A 10,594-nucleotide genomic window follows, 5' to 3' on the forward strand; every position below is an offset into this window, starting at 1 on the left:
AATGTCATATGCTTCTTATGTGATAAATCTTTTGATTCATCGATTAACATTTCAAAATAATCCCTATTTAAATCTTTAAGAATCGCTTAAAAAAATTTCTTAGCACAAAAATCAACAATACCCTTTTGAATACTTGGAGAATACATCATTTCAGTTTTTTGAGCGTTTTTTAAAATAATACTTCACACATCTTAATCAATATCTCCATATCATTGCAAACGTTCTAGAAAAATATCTCTATTTGAAGAAAATCAACATTCATCATGTACACGAAATAATCAATTTAAGGACGAAATTGTCAATTAGGTTAGCGTTCTTAGTAAAAGTAAACGGTGGATTTATGAATTAGTCCAATAAAATTGGAGTTGTATTTGTTGGACTTATATAATTAATTCAATTATATTAATTTTGAAAATTTATTTAAATACATACGCATATAATCCATTATTTTATGAATATTTAAATGTGTGAATAACTTTTTAAATTCTTTATTTATTGTGATAAAGAAAAAGCTGACCAAGTGAAAGAGTCCAAAAAGAGAACGCATACTCTCTCTCTCCTTCCCTATAATCGCACAGTACTCTAGAGACCAGACAAGTGAGTACAACTACACTCTCTCTCAAACTGAGCTTTCTTGTCGGAAAATTTTCACGCTTCCCTTATCGCCGGCGTCTTTCTCCGTTTCCGGCCGGTAAGCATAAATTCTTTCTTCCTTTTTCAACTTTCTCTTCTTTTTGTTAGAAAGATTTCATATTGTTATTTGCTTTGTGTCTGTAGACTGTAGAGTACTCATTATCTGTTATTTTTTCCTCTTAATTTTTCAGTTATAAAAGGGGAAAATTTCCATTTTAATAACTTTATTTGCTGATAACTGTACTATTTTCTCCTTTTTGTTTTTTTTTTTGACAAAAAATCTTGGATGAAGTGCATGTTGGTACTTCAAATTTCTTGGTGCTCTATGTTGAGCTAAGGTGATTTTCTTTTTTCTGTTTTCTTTTTTGTGCTATTTAAAGGTTTTGGCTTTATAAGTTATGGATTCTGTAAAGTTTTACTCTTGCTTATTTAGGAATTCCTATAATCATCATTGTTGAATTGGAAGAGATAACCTTATACATATTAGCCCTGAATATATACTCCGTCCTTTCCATTGCTTATGATGTAGTTTGACTTACTCTTGGGTTTTTAAAATAAACAAAGATTTTTGAAATTTGTGGTAAAAAATGAGGTTTATGTGACTATAACTCATTTCATTAGGGGTAAAATGTGTATTTAGAAGTTAAATTGTTGCTAAATGTAAAAATGTGTCATTTTTTTTGGACCGACTAGAAAGGGAAGTGAGTCGTATAAATTAGGATAGAGAAAGCAGTTATTTGCATGGGTTTAGGTTGAAGAGTAAGTGTTGCTTATACTTTTTCTCACGTTGTTTGCCCAAGATTGTTAATAGCACACATAGGTAAAATTCAATAACGATTTCATGATGAGGTGAAAAGTGGTTCGAAAAATGTTGAGCTCACATGATGTCATTTGATGTAGTTTCTTTTTTCTGATTTTTGCAGCATATATTTGGTGTGGCTTTAGCTTCAATTCGACGACTTTGCAATTCATGTTGATTTAAGTTTGCTGTGGAAGTTTCAATACCTCTTTGTATGACCATTCGAAAGCTTAATGATTCGGAAAAAAGTGTTCTTGACTTACAAGCGAAAGAAGCTACCAGGTTCTGATCCTTTTTTGGAAAATGGGACTCATAATACACCTTCGGAGTGTATGAAATCAAAAGCTGTGGCCCCTTTGCTGGAGGAAGAGGAGAAGTATGACAACCCTAGCTTCAAGGATGGAAAGAAAGACTTTGAGGTGAGATCTTTGATATACCGTACTCCATTTGGTTTGGGTAACCAAACATTATATCGGCGGCATGAGGTCTTTGTTGTGCTTGTGATTGAGGTGTAGTAGTAATAGTAGTAGTTGTTATATGAGGTCCTTTCTTGTGGCTTGATTTTCTTTGGATAGTCATCTTCTAATTTATGTCGTCACATTTGTTAATGAAACTGTGGCAACTATTCTGAATTAAGTCGTTATCTACATATGGATGATCATCTCCGAGATTTCAACTTAGTAGTGATTCTTCATAATCAGTAAAGACAGATGTGTAATGTGGTGCATGATCCCAGCACTTGTATCTCTTACTTTCAAACGTACATTATTCAAAGCTAATTATACTATATGATTATTAGCTACTGTCTTTAATGGCCGTCTAATCTGTGCTTCTCTTTCTCTCTCTCATTGTTTTGCTTTGTGGAAATTGTTTACTTGCAATTGGAATGACAACTAGGATGGAGAGTATTTTAGGGTAAATTCAAGAGTTCATGGTGTTCTTCTTGTGATGAATTCCTTAAGTTGTATATACTGAAACATGGCTGCTTGTGCTTACATGATAAAACTGGTAGGGTGGGTGCACGCTGACTGAAACAATAGTGACCAAAGAACTCCTTATGACAGGGTGTGGGTTTAGAAATTGGTGTGGGAAGTGTTAGAGCTTAGACTTGGGTAGAGTTTTCATAAGTAGAACTTTATTTTTCACTTTCTGTCAGAAAACTAAGTTTTTTATAGCTCGGAAAGCTATTGCTATATTGTACATGGTCCAAAGTTGATGTAGTGGTTGAAGCATGGGAGTGACAATTCAGGGATCCCAAGGTCAAATCCCAGCTACAACCCTTGATGTGAGCTCATTTTCTCTGAACGTAGCGAGTAGGATTACTTTCGCAATCTTGTGCTAGTGGATTCAACAAGTTGCCCAGTTGAATGGTTGAGGAGCGTGCAAGTTGGTCCAGACATATCAATTAAGAAAAATCTCTCTTTTGTACGTGATAAGCAATGACTTGTTGAGTTTATAAGCTACTACTAGAATCAAACAAACCGTTGCTGAATTATGTTGGTTGAACTTTTTAAATAGGGTATATAATCTTCTCCCTCTTTCGTCCTACTATCAAGTTAATTGTGAAGATGCAGTCATCCCCTTTATTTTCTGAGTTCCTAGTATTTTTTTTTATGACAGTTCCTAGTATTTAACTGGTAAAACTATTGGAAATGCTTTCTTCAATCGTGACTGATCTGTTAACACAAGACAACCTTGTTAATCTGAAGGTAAATCAATTTAACACAAGCATTCACACAACTTGTCAATTTTTTTTTTCTAGGCCTTTGTTACTAGTGTGCTATCCATTTTCATTGGTCTTCTCACATCTACACCCACCTTCAAAAATCCTGCTGCATCACTCATCTGATCTCTATACTTCTTTCTTTTCCTGCTGCTCCGTTGTAGCCTAGCTGGACCACCATAATCCCTTTAAATTTCTTCAAGTTACCCTATGCACATTTCCTGCTTTCTCTATCTCGCATTATAAAGCAAGAGAAAAGAAAGATAAAGAGTAGAGAAAAATATAGAACTGAACAAGCGTGCACGCATCTTATGCAGAAACAACTGATTGGACGTGTGTTGCATTTCAACATTCTCTTTTAAGCTTACTTCTGTATTTTTAAGGATGAAATAGTGCGCACCATTGAAAAATTATTTGTATCAACTTGCACATTTAATTGCCTGTTCCTTGTCAAAATCAAGATAGCAGATGGGTAATTGAGTTATTGAAATTATTTTATACTTGTATGATGCGTTCAGGATTTTTATCATGACTTTTTGGACTGTGACTGTTAGATAGTCAAGCTTAGCCTGAGAGATGGATTTGAGCTTCAATGTGACTTTTGGTAGCATTGTGATTTTCATTGAAACAATCTTCTTCTTGCCTCTACCGGATTATGATACTGGAGGTTAGAAAAGATGTCTTACGTGTAAACTTCCCAAGTTGCTTAATTGCCATTCATCTTTGCAGGATAATTCTGAAGAAGATCAGTCCTCAAAGGGTTCCAAAGGGCCTCTCTCTGAAGGAGAACCAAGGAATTCACAGAAGAGATTATGTTCTTGCATTATTTCAGGCAGTATATGTGATAGTAAATGCACCCAGAAGTTTTCTCTTTCCCCGTTGACAGGATTGGATTCTTCGAGAGAACAGGATTTGGTCTCCCCAAGTTCTGGTGGTGATGAGAGGGGATGCAATCTTAAGGATTCTGATTCCTCTGATTTGGTTAAACTGAGTCTGGAAGAAGTTGACACACTAAAAGACATCTCTCTGATCCCCTCTGTAAATGCAGTTAGTACAAGTAAATTGTCTTCCAGTCTGATTACTTTTCAGCGAAGAGCCAAGCGGGACAAGGATGCAGGCCGGGCATATGCCAAGGGCAATCTTGAAGCTGAAGATGTTGCTTGCTTATCAGTTGAAAATACTGCATGTCTTGTCGCTCCTCATGACTCTGAGAAATCAGTTGCTAAGAGTAGCTCGGTGGATCTTTCAGCAGATTTTAAGCATCCAGAGGTTAATCCTTATCCTAGAAAAGCCACTTCATTGCTAGTAATGAAGAGAACTTTTGTCAGTTGATTTTTAGATGATATTAGAAAGTGTGCCATATTAACCTTATTCATAATAATTCATAAACCATCTGAGACATATCTAACCAGTTTTCGGAGATCAATGCTGATTATTCATATTCTTTTCTAATTTATTTTATATTTATTTTCATTCATAAACTAGAAGTGCAAAAATGGCAGAAACAGAATACAAATAGATTATGCATTTGTAGGATAGCCATCGTATTTCTCTAGATTCTTACTTTGATTACATGAGACAAATATCTCTACTCATCCCATTTTTCCTTCGACCGTTATTAATATTATATTCTGTGTTTCTTGTACAAGTTCTTAGTAACCACGATCATGCAGATTAAAGCTAAATCTTTAGACGCTGCTGACTTTTGCAGTATGGGGTATTAAATTGATGTCTGGATTTTTTTTTATGAGGCACTTAGACTAATGTTTCTTGTTTTTCATCTAATTTGTTTGTTTTATTTCTATGTATGTTCGGATTTAGTTTTAAGAGATATTATTTTGGGATGATCTGAGAGTTTTTTTTTTAATTTTTTTTAATTTTCAGAAACAGAAAATCAAGAATATTTGTATAAGAAAACAAAACAACTGTGCAAAAACAAGTCATTCTGTTTCTATGTATGTTTGGTTTTAGTTTTAGGAGATATTATTTTGGGATGTTCCGAGAGTTTGTTTTGTTTTTATTTTCAGAAATAGAAAATCAAGAATATTTGTATAAGAAAACAAAATAACTGTGCAAAAACAAAACATTCTGTTTCTCTGTCCAGACAAGGCTCAACTAAAGTATAGTTTCGAATGGATTATGTGAATTTAGCCTACAGATTCTGTAATTTGAGAGACAAATTCACTTTGCATGAGACTTTTTTTTTTTCTGTATCCTGCTTGAACTGGTTTACTTGGTTTTTCTCCTTTGACATGTTAAGCTGTGTGAAGGCATTGATAAATCAGGTTGGTTGAACCTGCTTGCCGCTCAGTTCGTCTTCAGTCCTAAACACCAGATGAAGATTACATGCTAATTATTCTCTAGAAAATCATGTGATTCCAATGTTAACCAAGTTTTTATTTTGTTATAGACAACCAACGGAGGTGACAATTCTCAATGTGCTTGTGCTGGATCACCTGCACAGATGAAGATGTAAGCTTAACTATCGTCTACTCTTGCCTTATAGAGATTCTAGGGGACAGGTGTTTAATGAAAGATTCTTGTCTGGAAATGTAACCCAGTTGAAGATATTCAATTTTAATTCTTGGATTTGCTTGTACAGATTGTTAGATGTTAATGAACAGCCTATCTTAGTGAAGGAAGCTCAGCCAATCGATGAAGTAGCTGATCCAAATTCTGGAGTAGGTTTCTCTGGTTTGGATGACGGTGTTGCTTCAGATACTTTCAAGAAGTCATCATTTCATAGCCCTCAGGACCCTTCTTTTGATGGTTTGTCCAGAACTGAAGTGCCAATATCGTCTCCCTTAGAGGTTGCAAGTAACAGTGGTTCCCAAGCTTTAGATATATCTATACCTTGTGGTATGTATTTTTATTTGGTTTTATCCTCCTGGATTTAATATATATTTTTTTTATAGGGACTCGTGTTCATGAATTTTATGTTTCTCAGTATGCTTCTGTTTTTAAATTACCATGTTCAGATAGTGATGACAAAATGGACCGCAATAGGTCGGAACAAGCATCTGATGAACGCCTCATCCCAACAGCACTGGAAGTTCACCAGAACCCTCCTTGCTTCTTGAATGGAAATAATTCGACGGTTTTACATAGGGTGCCTTCGGACAAAAGTTTGGAATTACTTGACAACAAGCCCGAGAAGATAACTCCAATTCATGCAGAGTTGCCTGAAACTGGTTGCTTATCTGAAAAAGCAATGGCTGATAGTGGTGAAAGCAATTCTTCGAAAAATGATTTACTGCAGGTATGTGCAGTGTTAAAGAAACTGTTGCTCATCTTAATCTCTACCAATTTTCTGTGATGCTGTGCACTTTCAATTAAGTGAATATTTTACGTATGATTGAGATGCATTAAATTGTTTGCTTTCAGCTTTTGTCGGAAGATAGAACCTACAACTTTTTCCCATTAGCAAGCCTGCAGGAAAATGAGAGTGCTCATGCTAATTCTAAAGAAGGAAAAGCTTCCTCATTAGAAGAGAAGAGACATTGTGCATTTACTGTAGCAGAATCCTCAGATTTTCTTGGTTTGTCACTGCCAAGTCAAGCTTTAGCTTCGAGATCCTTACAGTTGGCTGACATATGGAATCAACCAAGCGAATCCATTCAAGGAGCAGCTTCTCAGGTTTCTCTTGATGCATCAATACTTCATCGACATCAAATGATCCTGGACAACATTCTTAACAGAGCAAGATCTCAAAACGGAAACAAGAGGAGATTTGCAGAAAAATTAGGGACTCCAAACATGTGGTCAGAAGAGGAGCTAGATTCTCTTTGGATTGGCGTGAGGCGGCATGGAAGAGGTAACTGGGATGTGATGTTGAGGGATCCAAGGCTGCGCTTTTTTTCGTGGAGGACGCCAACAGACTTGGCAGAACGGTGGATGGAGGAACAGTCGAAACTTTTACATGGAAAATCCATTTCCCCTGTGAGACAGTTAAATAAAGGTGATGTTTCATCCCATGGTATGGATGATGTTAAACTTTCACTTGGGCATGCACATTCCCAGTCAGGAGACAACATCCGGAGCCAAATACCATTTCATTTTCCAAATGTTCAAAATACTTCGCACAAATTACTTCACCTGGCTACAACAAATGTAGGGACCTTAGATTCTCTCTGTCTCAGGGGAAACCGCAAAAGAGCTAGGTTCAACCAATCCGAGAACTCTGCAGGTTCAGGTGTTGAATGTTCATTCAGTTCTCGAATTATGAACAGAGTGTCTGAAGTAGGTAATTTGCCTCACTGGCTCAAGGAAGTGGTTGCAATCCCACCCAGGCCTCCTGGATTTGCCCCAGATTCTTCATGGTTTATCCATCCATGGATTGGTCCACCGTTTTCTGAACCTAAGCGAGTTCATTGTGAATCAAGGAACAGATTGAGCGACTTGTACACTACACCAAAAACTGAGCTGAATAATGGTAATGCTGATTGTGCTCATCTCCCTATAAGAGAAGGGAAGCAACATTGTAAGTCAGAAGCAGATAAAAAAGTTGAGCTGATTGTCATCAATAGCGACGCCTCATCAGAGGAGACGATATCAGATGATTGTAATGTAAGGCATTAGCTTAAGTTGGGATTTCATAGTTCAACAATGGTTAAACTTGTATAAAAGTAGTTTAAGTATCTCAGCTATTTCTCGAGGGTGAGATTAGCTGAATCAGGTAGTTTTTATTTTCCCAAATTCTTATTTTAGCTGTTTGCAGGTAAGCTATGTTGTAAACTCACTTTAGGTCCTAATTAGGGATTGGATCAAAGCCAAGCAAATCCAAACTCCTTCATAAACTCAAGGCTGGTAAGCTTTCTACCTTTGCAAAATGTGATAAAATCCCAGGCTGATAATCATAATAGTGAGAGTTTGGCATGATGGAACACATTTTATGATATTTGGTAAACTAATGACGAATAATTTTTCTAGGAGTGTTAAATGTGGCCCAAATAATAGTGATCTGTCTAACTTGCCCAGGATAGGATACATAATAATGAAAAATAATTGTGTCAAAAATGATAGTGATATGGTAGAGACTAGAGAGAGCTAATTAAATCTACACTTCAAACTAAAAGGTAAAGTAGGTGTAGTATACGCAGTAAAAAAGTGATTTTATTCAACGTAACTGCTGTCTTTTTTGACTTCTAGGATCCCTTCATCCTACAAGATCTTCTCTATAGCCTTTAAATGTGGTTTTTATGACTTGTGGAAAAGGATGACACGATAAATGACGCAAACCATATGCTTGCGGTGAATAAATTCTAAAATTTGAAGTTGATTGAAGTTCGATCAAAATTAATTACTTGGGTAAACAAGCGTGAATTTGATTTTGACGGTTTCATTTATTGGAGCATCAAAAGTCAGTTAAGACAATAGTTAATAATTAAGTTGGTATTAGTGTTTCATAGTCCGTGCTTATTTAGGAATATGCATTCGCCATATTAGCACATATAATTTATGTAGTTCAGTTAGTTTAGGAGTCTTATTAGTTCTTTGTAACTCTATTTAATACCTTTCAACCTTCATTAATAACGTATCGTTTTTCAGAACCTATTGTGTTTTGACATGGTATCAGAGCTCTTCACGTTCTTACGAGAACAATCCAATTTTTTCCCTTCCTTCTCCTCACGCAGATCAATGGTCTAGGTCCTAAGTTTCGTGAGATCTCTACTGCAATTCGTGCACATACGACTATCTCCTATGAGGAAATGTTTAAAAAACTATTGGACTATGAACTTGTCCTTTGCCATGAGGATGCTAAGAAATTGTCTAGTCCCATCATTGCTGCAATCACTACTCCCACCAAATCCAACACCAACAATCCCAACAAACGCAGGCAGACCAACAATTCTCAACAATGGTGCCAGAAGTCATATCCAAATACTCCACCGCAATGGCAGTCCAACTCAAATCCAAATGGTGTTACTCGATGTCAACAATGTAATAGGATTGGCCACACCGCCAATATCTATCACTTGAAGTCTCACAATCACTTTGAAGCCAAAGCCAACTATGCAATTGGGTTTACTACCGCAACCGACCCTTGGATAGTTAATTTAGGAGCCACCCATCACATCACAACACATCACAAAATCTACAATCGTACCAAGGTAACGAGGATTATCCAAGGGTGATGGTATGAAAATTCCCATCTCTCACACTCATTCTACTAAATTAAATGCATCATACAATGTTTTCAAGTTAACATGTGTTCCCCTTCCATGAAATGCAAACTTCTATATGTTTCTAACTTTTTTCAAGTCAATCTAAAGTCTATTGAATTTTTTTCTTTTGACTTTGTTGTGAAGGATTTGAAAATGCGGAAACCGCTAGTGCACGACCGAACCAATAATGGTCTGTATGAGTGGCCTGTCTCATATCCTCAAGCTCACATGACTACACCATCCATTTCTCTCACTTCCTGGCATCAATGTCTCGGTCATCATCACTCTATAGTTCTTAAGTTTATTTTAAATAAATTCTCGCTACTGTTTCATGAGTAAGACAAACTCTTCCATTGCAATTCTATTAATCTAATGAAGCCCATCGACATCCTTTTACTCAATTATCACTGTGTAGCTCTAAATCGCTTCAAATTATTTTTAGTCATTTATGGGGGCCATCACCAATTTTATCTCTTGACAAGAAGCTGTATTATTGTATCTTTGTTGACCAATATACAAAATACACTTGTCTCTACACATTAACTTTAAAAAATGAAGTGAAAGACATCTTTCAAAAATTTCATCCTTTGATGAAAAAATATTTGACACAATTTTTTTATCATTATATACTGATGGCAAGGAGAGTATAAAAATCGACTCTTTTCTTTCACATCATAGCATTGAACACCTCTCCGCCCCACCCTATACGCCTCAACGAGTTGCACTTGCAGAACGACGTGACCATCATATCGTTGAAACTACAAAAACACTCTTACATGATGCATCCCTTCCACCCCAATTTTGGTCTTTCGCGTATCATCATGGTGTCTACCTCATCAATCGTTTACCAACCTCTCACCTAGATAATCAATCTCCATTCCAACGATTACTTGGTAAATCACCCGATTATAACTCCATAAGGATTTTTGGTTGTTTATGCTATCCATGGCTTAAACCATACTCCAAAATAAACTTGAACCAAAATCTACCCCGTGTGTCTATCTCAGATTTTCCTTATCTCATCACTGTCACCAATGTTTTGATCCGATTTCTGCAAAGGTGTATTTATCCTGTGATGTGCGATTTGTTGAGCATATTTCCATTTAATTTTTTGTAACACCCCGTATCCAAAAAGACCAAAAACTATTTTTTCAGAAAAATCTGTAGGTGCAATTGATGACGACCATCGACGGACCGTAGCTTGACCCACGGTCTGTCCTGCAGATCCGTCGATGGAGTCAGAAACCCCCAAAATCTCTGCCAAGAAAAATTTGA

At 36.2% G+C, this 10,594-nt stretch overlaps 1 protein-coding gene across 2 annotated transcripts; it reads left to right on the forward strand.

Moving 5' to 3' along the window:
• Positions 1 to 509: 509 nt before the first annotated feature.
• LOC107018062 lies at positions 510 to 8,030 on the forward strand. Of its 2 annotated transcripts, XM_027916493.1 has the most exons (8): positions 510 to 691; positions 926 to 971; positions 1,557 to 1,851; positions 3,885 to 4,424; positions 5,566 to 5,627; positions 5,758 to 6,014; positions 6,134 to 6,414; positions 6,540 to 8,030. In XM_027916493.1, the coding sequence occupies exons 3-8, from the start codon at positions 1,666 to 1,668 to the stop codon at positions 7,731 to 7,733; spliced, it is 2,520 nt and encodes an 839-aa protein (XP_027772294.1). In that variant the 5' UTR covers positions 510 to 691; positions 926 to 971; positions 1,557 to 1,665; the 3' UTR covers positions 7,734 to 8,030. The 2 variants fall into 2 exon arrangements, with proteins under 2 accessions (XP_027772294.1, XP_015073911.1); XM_015218425.2 differs by lacking the exon at positions 926 to 971 and having other exon boundaries at positions 511 to 691.
• The last annotated feature ends 2,564 nt before the right edge of the window (positions 8,031 to 10,594 follow it).

Source organism: Solanum pennellii, chromosome 4 (assembly GCF_001406875.1).
Source record: "Solanum pennellii chromosome 4, SPENNV200".
NCBI lineage: Eukaryota > Viridiplantae > Streptophyta > Magnoliopsida > Solanales > Solanaceae > Solanum > Solanum pennellii.